Source organism: Dipteris shenzhenensis, chromosome 33, assembly GCF_047967505.1.
Source record: "Dipteris shenzhenensis isolate YYH24624 ecotype China chromosome 33, Dip_SZ_1.0, whole genome shotgun sequence".
Lineage (NCBI taxonomy): Eukaryota > Viridiplantae > Streptophyta > Polypodiopsida > Gleicheniales > Dipteridaceae > Dipteris > Dipteris shenzhenensis.
Window position 1 is genome coordinate 18305214 of NC_141628.1, and position 21646 is coordinate 18326859.

At 39.0% G+C, this 21646-nt stretch overlaps 2 protein-coding genes across 3 annotated transcripts; one reads left to right on the plus strand and one right to left on the minus strand.

Annotated features, from left to right (window-relative positions):
* Positions 1-1099: 1099 nt before the first annotated feature.
* On the minus strand, positions 1100-2292 carry LOC147879782 (uncharacterized). Its single transcript, XM_087372042.1, has 2 exons — positions 1877-2292; positions 1100-1782 (listed from the first exon to the last, which is right to left on the minus strand). The coding sequence occupies exons 1-2, from the start codon at positions 2211-2213 to the stop codon at positions 1250-1252; spliced, it is 870 nt and encodes a 289-aa protein (XP_087228168.1). The 5' UTR covers positions 2214-2292; the 3' UTR covers positions 1100-1249.
* A 16114-nt stretch (positions 2293-18406) lies between these two features.
* On the plus strand, positions 18407-19650 carry LOC147879783 (uncharacterized). 2 transcript variants are annotated; one of them, XM_087372085.1, is made up of 3 exons: positions 18407-18791; positions 18888-19409; positions 19548-19650. In XM_087372085.1, exons 1-3 carry the CDS (start codon positions 18485-18487, stop codon positions 19550-19552), a joined length of 834 nt encoding a protein of 277 aa, XP_087228211.1. In that variant the 5' UTR covers positions 18407-18484; the 3' UTR covers positions 19553-19650. The 2 variants fall into 2 exon arrangements, with proteins under 2 accessions (XP_087228211.1, XP_087228210.1); XM_087372084.1 differs by having other exon boundaries at positions 18888-19597.
* The last annotated feature ends 1996 nt before the right edge of the window (positions 19651-21646 follow it).

A 21646-nucleotide genomic window follows, 5' to 3' on the forward strand; every position in this document is an offset into this window, starting at 1 on the left:
AAATGATGCTAAAGCAAAATCTGATCTTATTCTCTCCATTGGAGATCATCAAGTTGATTTAGTTCATCATCTTCCTACTTCAAAGGATATTTGGGACCATCTCAAACTTATTTACAAACACTTTGGCATTGCATCCCAAGTTTTAGCACATCGTTTCCTAGTAAAACACTCTTTGGTTGAGAATGCATCGGTGCCTACCTCCTAATTGGAAGAGTGGCAACTACTTTGCGATGAAGCCATGACCCGGGTCTCAATGTATCAAACTCCCAAGTAGTCACCATGTTACTAAGCTCCCTACCTCCTACATGGAGATCTTTTGTTACCACACAAGGGAGTGCCGCTAACCTAACTCTATAATTCTCCTTGGTAGAATTCTCCAAGAAGACACCATACATAAGAACACGAACAAACCACCACCCGAATCTAATACTACCACCAACACACCCCTAGTCATGTTCGCAAAAGGCTCACGTTCACCCTCACCATTTCATGGCAAAAGAATGTGTCTTAGCAAGAAAGACCTTCTAGCTCTAAACTATCATGCCCATCCTCTTGACAAAGCCAAACACCAACTCCACATTTTTGTGATATCACAATATGCACATACTGTTATAAAAAGGGCAATTATCGTGATGGTTGTTGGAAATGCGCGTTTGGTAAGCACGAGAATACGAGTCACACATTGTGGAAGCGAAGGAGGAATATAGTGAAAATGAAGACACTAATGACAATGTTGTTCTCAAGTTTTGATACTCACTCTTGTCTTGCTTCTTGAATAGGTACGAAAAGTGTGGATAAAAGGAGATGATAAAAGATGCAACAATTGCATAAAAGCATCTCGAAAGGTCTATCGAAAAGGTTCTAGAAAAGAAGAAGCTCGAGTTTGCAAAAATAAAGCTCATCTTAATTTGAAGTGAAATTTTAGTTAATCAAATTTTTCCCTTCACAAGAATGGGGGAATATTGAAATGTAAAATAAACACAAAACAAATATGAAGAGGCGTAAGCCTCTTCCTATAAAACAAACAAATGAATACGAAACGACATAACCAATTCAACGATCTGCGTCTCGTTAAGAGGGTTTCTTTTTGAACCTTGTAAATTAATTATTAACACCTTGTTTTGTGGGTCATTGTCTATGTTTACCTTTATACATAATACAAGATTTCGGTTTTAAAAAACAAAACAAACTTAGTTTTCCATAAGCATGAAAATTAGATGAGAATGGACTGTATGATATAGGGAAAAGGCTAGGTAGTACGATAGCTAACTGCACTGTCCACAAATTTGATGCAAGCGTTTTCATCCATCTCTTCCAAGCTCTTGTCATCACCGTTGGCATAAACACTCTTGTCTCTCATTGCCCACGCACTCACTATGAACAATATGCGATTTTCCTTCGGCAGCCCATAGCTGTCTGCGTTTTCCTTGAAGCTCGCATTCACCTGCAACCTCAGAAGCTCGCTCGCCTCCCTCATCGTCTTCTTCTTCCTCCTCGCTATCGCCTTCACTCCTAGGTCCGCCTTCGTCCTCACGAACGCGCACGCCTTCTTATACTTCAATGCTTTCTTCGCAATCTGGAAGTCTATGTCCAGGAAACGGTCTCCGGTCAGTATCAGGATGCAGTCGTATGCGTAGAGCATCTGCTTCTCGAAGTAAGTCTCGGCCGGATGATCCAGCGTCCCTGCTCCTGGGAGATCCCAGAGGGCGATGTGGGAAAGGAAGGCATGCATATATCTCTTGGCTTCCATGGTTGTCTGGGTCTCTCCCACCGGTGCAGCGCCTGGAATCGAGAGCGATAATTAACGTTAGCATAGATGAGATGCACAAAAAACGCATGCGCGCTCTTTACAATGCTAGCATGATTGATCATAAACCTGGGTCTCCCGCTTCCATCATCCTCACAGCGTTAATCAGACTGGACTTCCCAACTCCACTCTGCCCCACGAATGCGAAGTTGTAATGCTTGTCGACATCGATGCCTAGCTTGATCCTTGCCATTTTCGCCAGCTCCTCTTGTGTTGCCTTCGACGTTACCGGCTGATTGTTGGCTAGTATGCTGTCGGGCGGGCGACTAAGTACTTCTGTGGCAGGCGTGAGGTCGACTGGTCTCTTGGGTGGCGATACAAGATTTCTAAAAATTTTACCTATGCTAGAAAAAAGGGCTGCTACATCATCACAGAAATCAGCTACCTTAGAAACAACACCACCCATGATGGAGCTGTAACAAACTCGCGCCCTGCAGGCTGCGGCTCTTACTAGTGATATCAACACCAGGAGGTGCTGGTTTGTGTTGCCTGCTTGTTTGACTTCAGCGTCCCTCTCTGATGAGTCTTATGTATCAAGCACAAAGCAAGTTTCATTTGATAATGACCGGGTTCTTTCTTCGCCTATGTCGCATATCGGATCGAATCAACCAGCCTACTATCTCTTTCATACATTCCCTCCCACGGCCTCACTGATGAGCCCGTGCACGGAATAACTTGCAATCGATGCGACTGCTCGTCACGCACGGCGCTTCTGAGCACTCCTTTTCCTGCTGTTTACTCACCTTTGTGAGATCGTCTTTCTCCAAGTTTGAATTTCTTTGAAAGCTGTCGTTGAATAAAGACGAAAGAGGAATCCAGTGAGAAAAAAATGGACTTCAGAGCATGCATGAATCTGTTGATGGACTTTAATTCTTGCTTGACATGAATTCAAATGCAAGATCATGCGCATTGCTTCAAAGTTCACCCTGCTGCGCGCATCCTGCATGCGGAAGCAATCATGTTATGGAAATTCTAGTCTAAGTGCGTGCCAAATGGATAAAGATTCATATCTTTTTCGGTTTCACAAGCATCGACAAATAAAATACTATTTTATTAGAATAATCGAACTTTCGCCACCAAATAAAAGTTTAAGTCAATTAGAAATGGTGAGTGGTAGAATCTTACCTAAGGCCCTTAGATTTGAGGGCCTAGCCTCGTGACCAATGCTCATGACACCTCAAAAAGCCCCATTCTAACTCTCATTTTTTTGGGAAAAAAACCAACTTTGACATTTGTGTGAGTCTTTACATTAAGAAGCAATGGAGATGTGGATGTTGTCTCTATGGTTATGGAAATGATAACATAGAAATATTGACTCTCTTACTACATTGACCGTTGATGCCAATACAAACGGGCTATGATCAGTGAGGCTAATATCACCTAAATTATCGAATCGTGGTATATTGTACCATTGCACTTAGAAAACATTCCATCTCTTCACAAATCTCGTCAGGCTATGCATCGAAAATGAGTTTACCTCGTAGTGTCATAGTTCACGCTAGTAATTTTTGGTGCCCATTTCATTCTTTTATGTACTTTTCCTATTGGATATGTATCAATAATAAAGATAAGTACTTTACAATAGTTGTTCCTTCACTCAACACATGAAGTACTTTTTTTATTCTAGTGATGGATGTCCTTCATTTAATGCATAAAGCACCTTTATCTCTCGTAGTGATTGATCATCTCCTCCACATTGTGATATGCACCAGTGAATCTAAAATTAAAATAGCTCTAAAGTAATTGATTAAGACATGTAGAAATGCACCCTCAATCTCATTGTTGAAGTAATTGATGAAGACATGTAGAAATACAACTTACTCTCATCATTGCCGATCGCTTTATTCCCAATGGTGATAATCTAACTAGTCCTAAGGGGTAGATTACAGCTTGAATAGATGAATAGAATATAGGTTGAACATCTCTTCCTATACTAGTACTAGAAAACTCAAATAAGAAATAATTTTGGCTTGAAGAGTACTGTTGTCCTCAAAACATCTTTGCTACATTCTCCAGTCATCATGTACATTTTCACCTATTTGAATATTAGTAAGGTCGATGAAGAAGAGTAACAATAAGCTAAGATCCCCAATGCGAACATCTTTGGCATAATATGGGCCTTAATAATTGCGTAGAACCTGCAACCCCTCTAGACAGATGGAAAATTCCTTTCGCCTTTGATAGGGGATTCTTTAGTTAACTAATCCTATAGGGAATCCATGTCTTCCTAACTGCTCCTATGTGCCGATTAAAGATTGCATTTACCATAGGTAGCCCCTAGTGTGGCTCGATCACTTAAGACTCTATTGATTCTTCTCTATAGAGAGGGCATTGATCTTAGTCTATAAATGAATTTGAAAATTTTTTCTATATAGTAAATTTTTTAATAATAAGACAACCACTAGAGATTTTCTAAATACAAAAAGATATTTCCTAGCTAGAAAGAGCAATTTTTTGTGGCATACCTAGAGAATAGGGAGTGCTGCGTTGCCTATGTGGTAAAAACTACTCTCTAATAATAAAATACTCAAATTTGCTATATTTTTGCCAATGCGTGTCATCATTTTTGACATAGGCTAAGATGTTCATGTGGTAGAATCTAATCTCTATCTGGTAAAATATAGTATCTATCATAATTTTTTGCATAGGCTAAGATGTCTACATGGTAAAATATAATCTCTATCTAGTACAATAATTTTTATCTACATAGGCTAAGATGTATATATAGTAAAAAATAATCTCTATATAACACATATCTCAAATATTCTATATAGTGACTATCTTTTATCTTCAAAACCATAATTTTCTACATAGGCTAGGATATTTTTCTAGTAAAATATAGCCAATGAGAGTATTTCCCATATAGTAATAGTACATTATTCTAAAATATGAACATTCAATCACTACAAGCTATCAACTAGTTTTGACACATATTTTGAGGAAAAACACACAGGAAATTTGTCTTTTAGTACATGGAAAAACATCAGTATGGTCGTTGGTATGTCTCTTGGAACTTGGACACCATACAATGATATGGGCATTGGATTTTGATAGTATTTGATATTGCCCCATTCTACCCCACTATATATCTTTTATTAAAACATTTCCCTCATAGAAAAGGAAATAAAAAAAAAATACAACAAAATTCCAATTTGCATGAAACTCTCACATCATGTATTACAAAAGTTCCCTTCCAAAGAGTGTAGTAAAAAAATGAATGAGAGCTACAAAATGGAAAAATGATCAAAAGGTGGCTACATCTAAGCTAAATACACTCAGCCTCCTCATCCTCCTACTTATCTCGATCTCTTATCTTGCATCCTTCCTCACATCGTAAATCTCTTGTCTTTTCCCCTCCCTCACCCTCACCTATCTACTCACTCTGGTGAGCCATGCCCTAAGAATGTTGTATGAAACAATCCAAAAAATATAAATAAAGCTTGATTTTTGAAATGGAAATATCGAAAGTGATCGATAACAAGACTTACATGGAAACCCTCCACTTCCTTCAAATATACGAGTACTCCCTTGCGATCCAACCCATGCACCCTTTGCATATCCATAGGCTTACTCCTTATCCATAGGGTTTTGTCTAGTTGTGGAATGCAGCTTGTGACCCCAAATTAGAAACATCAGAGCAAGTGCTAGGAATAAGAGAATGTATTCAAGACCACTCTCAAGGTGTGAAGCATCCTCGTGCAGGTCACTCGTCATATGTAACCCTATCACGTGAGTTTAATAGAAGGATATTTTTAATTTCTAAAATCTATGAAAGTTAATTTACATAAGGGAGTATTTAAAACAAATTTGGAAAAAAGTTAGAGATTTGTATAGAAAAAGGGTATATTTTATTAGTGAAGAATTTACAGATAAGGGATTTTAGAAATAGACCTTGAATGCACATGATATAGAGGGTTTATACATAGTGAGCCCCCCGAGGAAGCATCTCTCCTCTGCATATATGCTCATGTCACCTTCCATTACTTTATGTCACTTTTTTGGCTCATCATGCGAAGCTGTTTCTTTCCCTCTTCTAATATAATAGATTGACATGAGTAGTCTTCAACATGCACTCCCTCATTACATCTCAGATCTTTGGCTGACAATATTTGAGCACATTGCACTGATGTGTTTAAGCATGTACTTCCTATCAAAGTCATGACCAGATGGTGCAATGGTTCTCTTTCATGAGCTGATCTATGATAGGGTTTTCTCTATTGGTCTTGGTTTAGACATGTGTCTAATATATTTGAGTTAATCATCACATGCACATGAGCAACCTCATATGAGCTATGACAATAGCCCCTTTCTCATATTCATTTTTTCCCCATAAGACATCAACACAATATGTCTTCTATACATCTAGGGGAAACCAAAATGGGGGCTTGGGGTGGCAAATAAAGGGATGGACATGGTAATGGTAGAGGTAGAGATTGTGCGATGTGTGGCCATGGAGATTGGCAGGAGAGGTGGCCGAAGGGGTGGCAGTGGTGAAGGGGGTGGCAAATACAAAGCTGACCAAGGGGCCAATGGTAGGCTATATCTTTTCATGGTGTCCTTAGCTATGTGCAAATTATCCACATCATGTCAAATCCATAGACTGCAAAAAGAGGTCCTCCCATGACAATGTCGATCTCAAGTTTATGATGCCTCACTATGAGACAATGCCTCTCCACCACAAGGTGCCCTGCCACCATAAAGAATTAAAGGGGAGAGAGAAGTCCTGGTTTGGAAAGATGCAAGGGTCCATTACAATGCCTCTAATTGGTCAAGAGTCATGCTAGAGAGAAAGTTGCACATCTTGTCAAGACTCATCTGGAAGATCCATCAAAATGTGGATCTCTGGCTTGACTTTGATCCAAATAACTGATAGCCAGATAGAGACTCGGGATGAATGGCATGAATGTAGAAAAGAGGTGGAAGAGATTAGTGTAGAGAAGAGGGATAAATGGGATGGGCTGAATCCTAGAAGGGGAAAAATATATGGGGAAGATTTGAGTGGTATGGAAAAAGGAAAAGAGGAAAAAGAAGGAAGGAGAAGAAGGGTGGAACATTAAAAGAGAAGAGTTATGTCTAAAAGACAATAGTAAGAGAGATGGATATGCAAAAGACTTGGGGATGGGTAGAGTGCTATGGCAAGAGGACAAGAGGAAAAAAGAGGGAAAGAGAAGAGGGATGGAATTGGAAAGAGAAGAGGAATGGATCATGGAATGTAGAAAGAGAATGGAAAGAGGGATGGATGTAGAAAAGAGGAGAAGAAAAGAGATGGGGAAGGGTTGAATGGTACCGAAAGAGGGAAAGAGGGAAAGAGAAGTGGGATGGAAAATGAAACTATAAGAGGGATGTAGATAACACAAGAGGAAGAGGGATGGCGTAGAAAAGAGAGGGAAGGGATGTAGAAAAGACAAGGCATGTAGAAAACTAAAGAGACAAAAAGAGAGGGAAGAAATGTGGAAAAGAGATGGATGTCAAAAAGAGAAGAAAAGAGAGGGTAGGGATAAAAAGAAAAGAGAAGAAAAGGGAGGAAAGGGCTGAAAAGAGAGTGTTAAAATGAGAGAAATGCTAGAAATGAGAAAAAGAGATAGTGTAGGGCTGAGTGGTACATAAAGAGGAGAAAAGGAGGGGAAGAGAAGAGGTGTGGATATAGAAAAGAGGTAAAGAGAAGAGAATGTGGGAAAGAGGCATGGATATAGGATATACTGAAGGAGATGAGAATGTGGGAAAGAGAAGAAGCGAGGGAAGGATGCAGAGAATAGAAGAGAAGAACAGAGGTATGCAAAAAAAAGAGAAGAGAGATGTAGAAAAAAAGTGGAAAGATGGATGGAATGTGGGAAATAAAACAGGGAATATAGAAAAGAGAAGAGAGATACAAAATACATCTGAGAAAAAGAGGGAGACATTGTAGAAAATAGAAGAGGGATGGAGAAAATAGACTTGAGGGACATTAGGGGAGAATTGGGGTCTCCAAAGGGCTAAAGTGCCCCCAATTAGTGTTTCCTAATTTCAAGAAATTAGTGAGGTATTTTAGGTGTACCAATGGCTCACGAGCATTGACAAATCAAATGTAAACATTCCATTTCTTCACAAATATTGTCAAGATATGCATAAAAAATGAGTCTACCTCATAGTGTCATAGCTAAGGCTAGTAATATTTGGTGCCCATTTCATTCTTTTATGTACTTTTCCTATTGGATATGTATCAATAATAAAGATAAGCACATTACAATAGTTGTTCCTTCACTCAATAGATGTACTTTTTTTCTTCTAGTGATGGATGTCCTTCATTTAATGCATAAAGTACCTTTATCTCTCTTAGTGAGACTGATCATCTCCTCCACATTGTGATATGCATGAGCGAATCTAAAATTAAAATAGCTCCAAAGTAATTTACTAAGACATGTAGAAATGTGCCCTTAATCTCATCGTTGAAGTAATTAATAAAGGCATGTAGAAATGCAACCTTACTTTCATCATTGCCAGTCACTTTATTCCCAATGGTGATTATAATCTCTAACTAGTCATAAGTGGTAGATTAATTGAAAAGATCATGAATAGAATATAGGTTGAACATCTCTTCCTATACTAGTCCTACAAATCTCAAACAAGACATAATTTTGGCTTGAAGAGTATTGTTATCCTCAAAACATCTTTGCTGAGTCTTCGCTAAACCATTAAGTAGATGGTAAGTCTTCTATTAAATTCTCCAATCATCATGTACATTTTCACTTATTTGAATATTAGTAGAATTGGTGAAGAAGAGTAGCACTAAGCTAAGATCCCCAATGTGAACATCTTTGGCATAATATGGGCCTTAATAATTGCATAGAACCTACAACCCCTCTAGGCAAATGGAAAATTGCTTTGGTCTTTGATAGGGGATTCTTTAGTTAACGAATCCTATAGAGAATCCATGTCTTCCTAACTATGCTTATATGTTGGTTGATGATTGCATTTACTATAGGTAGCCCCTAGTGTGGCTTGATCACTTTAAACTCTATTGCTTCTTCTCTCTAGAGAGGGCATTGATCTTAGTCTCCAAATGAATTTTAAATTTGTTTCTATATATTAAAATTTTTTATAACAAGAAAACCAGTAGAGATTTTCTAGATAGAAAAAGATATTTCCTAGCTAGAAAGAGCAATTTTTTACAGCATACCTAGAGAGCATACCTAGAGAATAGGGAGTGTTGTGTTGCCTATGTAGTAAAAACTACTCTCTATATAATAAAATACTCAAATTTGCTATATTTTTGCCAATGCATGTCATCATTTTCGACCTCTTTTCGACATAGGCTAAGATGTTTATGTGATAGAATCTAATCTCTATCTAGTAAAATATAGTATCTATCATAATTTTTTGCATAGGCTAAGATGTCTACATGGTAAAATATAATCTCTATCTAGTGAAATCATTTTTCTCTACATATGCTAAGATGTATATATAGTAAAAAATACTCTCTATATACCAAAATATAATAGATATCTCAAATATTCTATGCAGTGACTATCTTTTATCTTAAAGAACATAAATTTCTACATAGGTTAAGATATTTTTCCAGTAAAATATAGCACATAGGAGTGTTTCCCATATAGTAATAGTACATTATTCTAAAATATAAAGATTCAATCACTACAAGGTGTCAACTGGTTTTGACACATATTTCGAGGAAAAACACATGGGAAATTTGTCTTTTAGTACATGCAAAAACATCAGTATGCCTATTGGACACTATACAATGATATGGGCATCGAATTTTGATAGTATTTGATAGTGTCCATATAGACATCAAGCCCCGCTGCTGTTGGACACTATGTCAGTATGTCTGTTGGACACTATACAATGATATGGGCATCGAATTTTGATAGTATTTAATAGTGTCCATATAGGCATCAAGCCCCGCTGCTGTGTGTTTTTTAATAAAAAATTTTGTGGAGAAGAATGGGACTAGTTTTAGCCCCATTCTACCCCACTATATATCTCTTACTACAAAATTTCTCTTGTAGACAAGGAAATACAAAAATGAATACAATAAAATTCCAAATTTCCTGAAACTCTCACATCATGTATTACAAAAGCTCCCTTCCAAAGAGGGTAGTTTAAAAAATTAATGAGAGCTACAAAATGGAAAAACAATCAAAAGGTTGCTACATCTAAGCTAAATACACTTGGCGTCCTCATCCTCCTGATTATCTTGATCTCTTATCTTGCCTCCTTCCTCACCTCGTAAACCTCTTGTCTTTTCCCCTCCCTTACCCTCACATATCTACTCACTCTGGTGAGCCGTGCCCTAAGAATGTTGTATGAAACAATCTAGAAAATATAAATAAATCTTGATTTTTAAAATGGAAATATCAAAAGTGATCGAGAATAAAACTTACATGGAAACCCTCCACTTCCTTCCAATATACGAGTACTCCCTTGCGATCAAACCGATGCACCCTTTGCATATCCATAGGCTTACTCCTTATCAAGAGGGTTTTTTGGCTAGTTGTAGAATGCTTGTGACCCCAAATTAGAAACATCAGAGGAAGTGCCAGGAATAAGACAATGTATTTAAGCCACATTCAAAATTATAGAATAAGTATGTAGCATACATTCACTTACCCCCCACACCTAAAATCCTTTCCTACCACCACTTTCAAGGTGTGAAGCCTCTCTCCTCTACATATATTCTCATGTCACCTTCCATTACTTTATGTCACTTATGTGGCTCATCATGAAGATCTTTATTTGACCTCTTCTACTATAATAGATTCACATGAGTAGGCTTCAACATGCACTCCCTCATTGCATCTCTGATCTTTGGTTAATGATGTTTGAGTACATTGCACTGATGCATTTAAGCATGTACTTCTTATCAAACATGCCACCAAATGGTGCAATGATAATCTTTCATGAGCTGATCTATGACAGAGTTTTTTCTATTGTCTTGGTTTGGCCATGTGTCTAATATATTTGAGTCAAACGTCACATTCACATGAGCAACCTCATATGAGCTATGACAACGACCCCTTTGTCATATTCATTTTTTCCCCATAAGTCATTAACACAATATGTCTGCTCTACATCTAGGGGAAACCAAAATGGTGTCGATGGGCTTGGGGTGGCAAATAAAAGGATGGCCATGGCAATGGTAGAGGTGGAGATTGTTCAAAGGGTGGCCATGGAGATTGAAGGGAGTAGTGGAGATCGGTAGGAGGGGTGGCCGGTGGGGTGGTAGTGGTGAAAGGGGTGGCAAATACAAAGCTGACCAAGGGGCCAATGGCAGGTTGTATCTTTTCATCGTGTCCTAAGCTATGTGCAAACTTATCGACATCATGTGTGATTCCTTACTATGAGGCAATCCCTCTCCACCACAAGGTGGCCTACCATAAAAAGTCAAAGAAGAGAGAGGAGTCAAGGTTTGGCAAGATTCAAGGGTAAATTAAAATTCCTCTAATTGGTCAAGAGTCATGCTAGAGACAAAGTTGCACATCTTGTCAAGACTCATCTCGAAGATCCGTCAAAATGCGGATCTCTGGCTTGACTCCAATCCAGATGACCAATAGCCAGATAGAGACTTGGAATGAATGGGATGAATGTAGAAAAGAGAAGGAACAGATTAGTGTAGAGAAGAGGGATGAATGGGATGGGCTGAATCCTAAAAGAGGAAAAAGATATGGAAACGATTTGAGTGAACCTATAGAAAAAGTAAAGAGGAAAAAGAAGGAAGGAGAAGAGCGATGGAACAATAAAAGAGAAGAGGGATGTCTAAAAGACATGAGTAAGAGAGATGGATATACAAAAAGACTTGGTGATGGGTAGAGTGCTATGGCAAGAGGGCAAGAGGAAAAAACGGGGAAATTAAAGAGGGATGGAATTGAAAAGAGAAGAGGGATGGATCATGGAATGCAGAAAGAGAATGGAAAGAGGGATGGATGTAGAAAAGAGAAGAGAAGAAAGAGATGGGGAAGGGTTGAGTTGTACGGAAAGAGGGAAAGAGAAGTGGGATGGAAAATGAAAATATAAGAAGGAAAAAGAAGAGGGATGTAGACAACACAAGAGGAATAGGGATGGTGTAGAAAAGAGAGGGAAAGTATCTAGAAAAGACAAGGGATGTAGAAAACTGAAGAGACAAAAAGAGAAGGAAAAAATGTGGAAAAGAGATGGATGTCAAAAAGAGAAGAAGAGAGAGGGAAGGGCTAAAAAGAAAAGAGAAGAAAAGGGAGGGAAGGGCTGGAAAGAGAGTGTTAAAATGAGAGAAATTCTAGAAAGGAGAAAAAGAGATAGCAAAGGGCTAAGTGGTACAGAAAGAGGCAAAAAGGAGGGAAAGAGAAGAGGTATGGATATAGGAAAGAGGTAAAGAGAAGAGAATGTGGGAAAGAGGGATGGATATAGAAAATACTGAAAGAGATGAAAATGTAGGAAAGAGAAGAAGAGACGGATGGGTGCAGAGAAGAGAAGAGAAGAAAAGAGCCATGGAATGTCAAAAAGATAAGAAGAAAAGAGGGATGTAGAAAAAAGAGAAGAGAGATGTACAAAAAAAGTGGAAAGATGGATGGAATGTGGGAAATAAAATAGGGAATATAGAAAAGACAAGAGAGATATAGAAAAGAGCAGAGAAGAGGGAAAGGCTAAAAAGAAAAGAGAAGAAAAGGGAGTGAAGGGCTGAAAAGAGAGTGTTAAAATGAGAGAAATTCTAGAAAGGAGAAAAAGAGATGGCGAAGGGCTGAGTGGTACAGAATGAGGGGAAAAGGAGGGAAAGAGAAGAGGTATGGATATAGGAAACAGATAAAGAGAAGAGAATGTGGGAAAGAGGGATGGATATAGGAAATACTGAAAGAGATGAGAATGTGGGAAAGAGAAGAAGAGACAGATGGGTGCAGAGAAGAGAGGAGAAGAAAAGAGCCATGAAATGTCAAAAAGATAAGAAGAAAAGAGGGATGTAGAAAAAAGAGAAGAGAGATGTAGAAAAAAAGTGGAAAGATGGATGGAATGTGGAAAATAAAATAGGGAATATAGAAAAGAGAAGAGAGATATAGAAAAGAGTAGAGAAAAAGAGGGACACAGCGTAGGAAATAGAAGAGGAATGGAGAAAATAGACTTGAGGGACATTAGGGGAGAATTGGGGTCTCCAAAGGGCTAAAGGTCCCAGAATTAATGTTTCCTAATTTCAAGGAATTAGTGAGGTATTTGACATGTACTAATGGGAGTGTTCCTTTTTGTGGGGTGATGCCATGTTGATGTGGAGGGTAAGAAGTCTAGAAAATAGCTCCTATTGGCTATCCCTCTTACACTGGGGACCACTCAAACCATCCACCCCCCCTCAACCCATTGTTGACCCTCCCATTTGCACCTCCCCCAAACAATCCTAAGATGCATTCAAGAGGATGTGGGCCCTTCTGGGTGAATTTTCCCCCCTCTCAACTTGTTGTAGGCTTGCCCCCTCCTATTCTTTGGTACAACTCCATTCTCCCTCTATTTTTCAAACGTGGGAAATCATTTGGCAGATGCTATGCCCCCTCCTGCTGCTCCTGATCCACTGTCTTTCTTCCTCTCCAGCACCTCCTATAGCAGCTGCTCATCCCCCTCTACTCTAGTCCAACTCATTCTTTCTCCATTCCTAGATATAGCACCTCCTAAATGTAGCTGCTCATCCTCCTCTACTCTTTCTCCTTCCATTCCTAGATGTAGCTGCTCATCCTCCTCTACTCTTTCTCCTTCCATTCCTAGCTACAGCACCTCTTGCAACTGCCTCCTGCAACTGACTACTCCCCCTCTAGTCTTTATCCCTCCATTCCTAGCTACGACACATCTTGCAATAGCTTTTTATCGCCTGCTACTCTTTTTCCCTCCATTCCTAGCTACAACCCCTCTTGGAGCTGCTCTCCACCTTCAATTACACCCGCTATACCCGCCCTCCCTCTCTCTCTCTCACCCTCTATTGGACCTGCTCTCTCCCTCCAAGCTGCACTTTGAGGTCTGCTCTTGCTGCTGTGACCTCTCTACAAGCATGGTGAGGAGACCATACACGTCCTCTATGTCCCATAGGAGCGAAAATGCACTTGGTGAATGGGTTCCTTGCACCTACATCTTGAATGATTGGATAGTCATGAGAGGATTTGCCATTGAAGGGTCCATAAAGCTTCCCAATAGCAAGAGAGGTGATCTTTAACATGAATATAAGGGCCACATAATGAAGTTCAAGCTTGGGAATAAAGGATGGCTTGTAAAGGTGCACATGGTATAAACAACTATCACTACAAGACATGGGCCTCTTTTTGAAAGTGTTAGAAACTCCGTTGGTGTAGATGTCACAAAGAAAGTGTGTTAAATATGCCCGACAATGTCGGTATGGGCGTCCGTGTAGGCATCGATATATATTGATGGGGTAGTGTCGGTACAAGCGTTGGTATATACCATCGTTTTTACAAAAGCTTTTAAAAAATTATGTGGGACAGCAGGATGGGACTTGTTTCAGTCCCATCCTCCCCCACATAATTTCTTTTTCCATTAAAATCATGTTACAAATGTGGAGGTGTACATACGATTTTGCAATGAAAGTCTACAAAGTAATGTCAATATGCTACAAAATTGCAAATCCATTGAAGTAATGTGCTAATGCACTACAAAATGGCAAAAGTGCCGAACTCCAAAATGGCAAATCCACCGAGGTGTGCAATCTACTACAAAATGACAGAAGTGTCAAAATAGTAAACCACTAAATATTGTCCTATCCTACTAATTTCTCCTCCTCGTCCTCCTCACACTCCTCACCCTTGGTCTCTCTACATGTGCCTGATCCCTCACCCTCCTTTGCTGCATACCTAGCCGCTTCTTCCTTGAATCCCTTCTCTTCGTCTCTACTAAAGCTGCATCTATTGGAGGCTATCATTATTTTGTCACTTTTATTGATGACTACAGCAAAAACGTTTGGGTGTATTTTATGAAAAATAAAAGTGAAGTGTTTGGGCATTTCAAAGCTTTTAGAGCTATGGTTAAGAAAGAAACAAGCCTATAAATAAAATGCCTAAGATCAGATGGAGGGGGAGAGTACCTCTCAAATGAGTTTGCAAGGTTCTTGCAGGAGCATGGCATAAAGCAGCAATATTCATGCAGTCATACCCCACAGCAAAATGGACTTGTAGAAAGGAAAAACAGGTATATTAGAGAGGTATCTCGTGCCATGCTCAATGAAAAAGACTTGCTAGATTATTATTGGGCTGAAGTAGTTGCTACAGCAGTCTGCATAATGAACACAACTCCCACTGCAACAATACATGGCATGACACCAGAGGAGAGGTTTACTGGTAGGAAACCAGATATTTCTCATTTGAAAGTTTTTGGTTGCATTGCCTATGTTCATGTGCTAGATGAGTTGAAATCCAAGTTGGATCCAAAAGCTGAGAAGTGCATCTTTATTGGTTATTCTCCACAGCAGAAAGGGTATAGATGCTATAACCCTTCTACTTGTAAGTTTACAGTGAGCAGAGATGTTGTTTTTGATGAGATGAGTAGCTGGTATAAACCAGTAAATGTGATTGATGATGTAGATGCACAAAATGGTAATGCTGCACAGAATTCACAGCATCAATCACAAAATATTATTGGACCTGTAGTGTCCTCTAGCAGTGGTTCACATACTTCGCCATGGACAGGTAGATTGAGATCAGGAGAATCTCCTCAAAGCAATGTAGATAGTGGTATGCAAGTATCACGAAAGGGAAAAGAGAAAGTAGATCAGCCCATGGTTGATGTGAATGCATGTCACTCTTTTGTGGATGGTGAATCTAGTGGCTCAAAATAGAGCCTTGATGATGAGTAGGGTATTCCTTCTGTTGTTACACCTAGAGCAAGGAAGACAAGGGATGTTAAGGCATTGGGCATAGAGAAGCTGTGCAAGTTCAAAGACCTGTTTGGTGTGTAGGAATTGGGATTGAGCTCGAGGGGGAGTGTTGAGATATCAAGCTCCACTCGTGATATGCCAATGTGACCGTTGTGCATTTATGTCACCGACTTGTTAGCTACATATGCAGTTGGTACACCACCCATGAATAATAGCTGGATGACAGCTATCTTTATGTACTCTAGTTAGTGGCTCAGTTAGAATGCCACCTAGGTTAGCTAAGTTTGGTATGAGACCCACATATAGGGTTCACCTATTCCTTTTGTACTAAGAGAGAGAGTTCTTTTGGATTTCACAACTAAGAAGAGGAAAACTGTTTTCAGCCTCCACCTTTGTGTGCATTCCCCCATTTGTGTATGTGAGAAATCTGCAAGTGAGACTCCTTATTTCTCTCCAACTCTCTTCACACTTTTGCAATACAAAAAGTAGAGTGCATTGTGGTCACACGAACAGCATTTTCATGTGGAAAGCATCGATTCAAGGAGAGTCACATATGATTGTGGAGTCATGGCTAACTTTGTACAAGATAGCCGAGCAAGTGCTTCTGATAACATTCTTCTCTCCTCATAGCTAGATTATTGTGGGATCATACGTGACATCTAGATGAAGTTGATTTTAGAAGATTTAATATTTTCATTCTTGATGTCAAATGGTTTAGAACTATCTACAATGGTCCCAATGCTACAGTCAGAAGAGACAAATGTGATTTCTTTGCCATTGACTCTACCAGACCCTGGACCGCCACTTATGAAAGTGATACCTTTGTTCTTCCATAGCATTGTGAACAGGTACACATTAACAAATTAATTAAAAGCTAATATCTTAATTTTCAAACAAATGTTGGTAGATTCTCATATATATATATATATATATATATACTTGAGCATAAATGAATATAATTACACAAACCTAATTTGGATCTTCAATGTCGGTGGTCTTTCATCCGGATCGTTTGGATCCAAGATGGTGGTATGTGATCCAAGTTGCTCCTCAAAGAAAACAAATTTTTGAAGATAGGGATATAGATGCCTACAAAAGATCCAAATAATGATGTCGATGGATCTAGGATCAAAGAGGATGAAGATGACAATATGGGTCATGAAGAAGGTGACAATAATGACAATGTAATGGAGGAAGGTGGAGATCACGACTTTGAGAAAGAAGAGGGAGAACTAGAGGCTGGTGAAGTAGAGGAACAAGTCTTAGGTAGACATGCAACAGGGGATGATGATGTAGGTGATCAATTGTATGTCAACCTTGAGAAAGACATATTTGGCACGCAAGACTTGGCTCAAGATGAAGCCATCAATGTAAATGCTACTAATTCATAGTTTTGACATTGACGAGACTTCCTATGTATAATTTGGCCCTTACATTTTTATAGTGACATTTTGTACATTAATTTGTATGTTAATTAAGTTCGCTATATCAATATATTAGTGTTTTGATCTCAATTTTGGTGTACATACTCTTATATTTTTATCTTTCAAATGACTAAACTTGGGATCCAAAATAATTTCGGGACCCTTGGAAATGACGTTCTGTATAAACGTCGGTATGGAAAAATTTACCCAAGTCGGTGAAAGGGTTGGTGTCAGTTGGTATGATAGTCAGTATAAATGTCGGTATAGGGGTCGGTATATACCGACACCTATACTGACACATATACTGATGATCATACCCGAGTCATACCCATGGCTATTTTGACATCCACACCGATACCTTCCCCACCTGCTAATCGAACCGACGATATTTGTGCCTGCACCCATAAAGCATTAGAAGATAGCGTCGAAAAGAGGCTCGTGTCTTGTAGTGCATTTCTAAAATTTGATACTTTCTAATATACAATGTGTATAGAACGAACCACATGTGAGGTCATGTCAAGCAAAAGTTAATTGATAGCTTTCAAATGAAAGGAATGATGATCTTACCAAGGGGGCATGGCCCTTTGGCAAATGGAAAACAATAGGGTCTCCTTTTTTTTTAAAACTACATCCTGAAAATGGGCATCTCAATATTGACCTTTGCCATTATCAACATTTATCACTATGATTGATTCGGTTTATTGATGGAACTTTCATTTACTGCTAAATGTTTGAATATTTTAATGGTGTATATTGTAATAATCTAAGATTCAAAATTTGCCAAGTTTTACAGATTTTTACCCAAATTCGCACGGAAATAACGAAAATAGTATTATATTTTGTTGTTGATGATGGAAACTTAAAATGAGTAAGTGTTAAGATTTTGGCGAAAGATACCTTCAAATAAGAACATCCATCCCTTGGCAATCTTTATCTACGTGGAAGGCAATGAGAATTTCCAAGATATGCCATATAGGATTTGCCAAGCTTTATTCTTGCATATGAAGCTAGGAATGATTGCCATCCGTCTTTTTTCCCATCCATTTCTTTATTCAAGGACAGCTTTCAAAAGAGAAGAAAGGTCATTTTACAAAGGTGAGTGAACAGCAAGGAAAGTCTTTCCGAAGAGCAGTCGCATCTCGTTAAAGCAGGTTATTCTTGTTGATCCTATTCGATCCCATCATTGAGGCCGTAAAAGGGCGAGAATGAAAAAGATAGGGAATGTGATTCGATTCGAAAATGCGACATACGTGAACAAAGAAGCGGGTCGTCAGCACGAAGGTATCAAATGAAACATTTTCTTAAAAGAGGGTGAGGGGACGCTGAACGGCTTCAGTCTAGCAACCAGGCAACAGAAACCAGCACCTCCAGCTGCTTGTTGATATCATTAGTAAGAGCCGCAGTGTGCAAGTCTGGTACAGCTCCATCATGGGTGGTAGTATTGGACGCGGTTTCTCTCGCATAGGTAAATTTTTTCGAAATCTCGTAGCGCCACCTAAAAGAACAGTCGACCTCACGCCTGCCGCAGAAATAATTTGTCGACCGCCCGACACCACACCAACGGACAATCAGCCGCTAACGTCGAAGCCAACGCAAGAGGAGCTGGCGAACGTGGCAAGGAGCAAGCTAGGCATCGATGTGGACAAGCATTATAACTTCGCATTCGTGGGGCAGAGTGGAGTCGGGAAGTCCAGTCTGATTAACTCTGTGCGGATGATGGAAGCGGGAGACCCAGGTTTATGATCCATGCTAGCATTGTATAAGAGAGCGCGCATACGTCTTCTGTGCATTCATCTATATTGCTAACGTTGATCATCGCTCTTGGATTTAGGCGCTGCACCGGTGGGAGAGACCCAGACAACGATGGAAGCCAAGAGATATATGCATCCCTTCCTTTCCCACGTCGCCCTCTGGGATCTCCCGGGAGCTGGAACGTTGGATCACCCGGCCGAAACCTACTTCGACAAGCAGATGCTCTACGCATTCGACTGCATCCTGATACTGACCGGGGACCGTTTCTTGGACGTAGACTTCCAAATTGCAAAGAAAGCGTTGGAGTATAAGAAGGCGTGCGCGTTTGTGAGGACGAAGGCGGACCAAGGAGTGAAGGCGATAGCGAGGAGGAAGAAGAAGACGATGAGGGATGCGAGCGAGCTTCTGAGGCTGCAGGTGAATGCGAGCTTCAAGGAGAACGCAGACAGCTATGGGCTGCCACAGGAAGGTCGCATATTGTTCATAGTAAGTGCGTGGGCGATGAGAGACAAAAGTGTTTATGGCAACGGTGATGACAAGAGCTTGGAAGAGATGGATGAAAAAGCTTGCATCAAATTCGTGGACAGTGCAGTTAGCTATCGTACTACCTAAACTTTTCCCTATATTGGCATATTCTTAACGCATGTTTCTCTAAAACTAAGAATCTCTTTTAATAATGTATGTTTCATGACAATCTCTCGTTTCATGTCACTTCAATTACAAAATTTTCCTTTTGCAGCTTAGAAGAACATCCTTGCAGGTCATGTAAGTCCAAAGAGTTCATAGTCAATGCATGTTGATGAAAAACTAAACTTTCGTTTAATATATAGTCTCGTTTCATGTCAATTGGTTTACATAATTTTCGTGTTGAGCTTTATGTGAGACCTCCAAGTATATAAACTTCTTTCCTTTTTGAATTGTCTAAAAACTAGTTTTCCTCAATACTTTAATCACAACCATGTTTGGTATACATCAGAAGCCATGTTCTCGGCCTACAAAATTGATGGACGACAATAGCTTTGAATGATGGATGAAAAACCCAGCATCACACTACTGGATGATGCAGCTAGCTATCGTATTGCCTTTTTCCCATATTGTTATCCTCTTATATCCACATCTAATGTTTATGAAAAACTCAATTTTAATATATGTTAATGGAAAACTGAGAACTCCCTTTTAATGTATGTTCATGAAAGTCTCTCGTTTCATGTCACTTCACTTGTAATATATTCTTGTTGTAGCATAGGAGAACATTTTCGGAGGTCATATAAGCGTGAAGTCCATAGAGTTTTGAGTCGATGCATGTTCATGACACACTAAGTAATTGATGTGTGAACTTTCCATTAAATGATGGATTTTCACAAGCTCAATCAAACTTAATGTACATTAATGCAAAATCATGACACTACAATCTGCAATAGCAATGCTCAGACAATGTCACACTAAACTCAACAAATTGCAAAAAATAGTGAATTCAAGACACACAAAACCACATGCTAGGAAATAGAAAACATATGATGAGATATGTTATTTTATATATTATTTAATAAACAATCTCTACGTCACTTACTAGCTTACCCCTAGCTAATCATTACATGTGTGTGGAGGGGTCACATAAAGAAAATATGACTATCACATGCCTTCAACAAAAGGATATTTTTAAGTCATCTTTTCAATAGAAACATATTTACAAAGGGTTACCATAAAATCGTTTTAAAAGAAATTTATAGATTTGTATAGAAAACAAATGTCTTTAAATCATACAATATTTCACTGATAAAGAATTCTAATAAAGTATCCTTCTTAGTATAAAATCAAAATTACAAGGTTGGTAGTTACAAGGCTAGTGTCCATCTAGATGTCATGCCTATGTATGCACGTGTGACCAATGCCATGCTAAGCAATTTCACCATGACTATCAACTAGTGGGAAAGATGATGAGAGCTCCAACCAAAATTATAGACCTTTAGGACTCCTCCACTATCACTCTCATTGGGGATATGCATACAAACAAAGCTAGAATTGGAGTCTAGGATGACACTATTGATGAAGTGACTATCACTTGCCTGGCCTGAGACATGCACGATATCAACTCTCGCTAGCACAATGGCTTCAAGGTAATGGTTCAAAATCTTTCAAAGACAAAGTGGATACTAGCCCAAAGAAATTATGTAGATAATACAATCACCAACATTTGTGTGAATTCTTCCTATTGTTCATGGGCAAATTTTTCAAAAGACGAGTTCGAGACTCTCGAGGGTTCTCAAATGCAATTTAGAATAAGTGCCACCTCCATAGCTTTCGATTCTTGGGGTGGATTCTTTATCAAGCATTGATTGCCTCTTGTGCTTAGAAGGATTTAGAACAAGACAAAGCACCCATAAACACGCACACAGACGTGTTTATTGAACTAAATAAAAAAGTAACGAGCGCGTCTATTTGCACGTCTGGAGACCGCATCTAACAGCGTGTCTATATAGCAGACACACGCATGTATAGACGTGCATTGAGATACCTAAATAGATGCTCTGCTTAAAAATTTTAAAAATAGACAGACGCATCATTAAACGCGTGTATAGACACATTTTTAAATGATCTTATAGACGTGCAAATAGACGCTTCTCAAATAGACAGACGCGTATATAGACGCATTTATAGACGCACTGATAGACACGCTTTATAATATTTTTTTTAAAATTTATAGAATGCTGTGTATGTTGTGTATGCTATATAGTTACAAGAATCCCATTTCCACATTGTGTAATTCAATTCTTATAGCCAACCGCATTTTAATTACAATTCTAAATAAAACATTACAACTCCAAAACGCAATAAAAT

Coding starts and splice junctions, on each gene's coding strand:
- LOC147879782 (XM_087372042.1), bottom strand. CDS start 2,213: ATGGGTGGTGTTGTTTCTAAGGTAGCTGATTTCTGTGATGATGTAGCA. Junction 1,783..1,876: donor GATGGAAGCGGGAGACCCAG/GTTTATGATCAA, acceptor TCTCGATTCCAG/GCGCTGCACCGGTGGGAGAG.
- LOC147879783 (XM_087372084.1), top strand. CDS start 18,485: ATGGGTGGTAGTATTGGACGCGGTTTCTCTCGCATAGGTAAATTTTTT. Junction 18,792..18,887: donor GATGGAAGCGGGAGACCCAG/GTTTATGATCCA, acceptor TCTTGGATTTAG/GCGCTGCACCGGTGGGAGAG.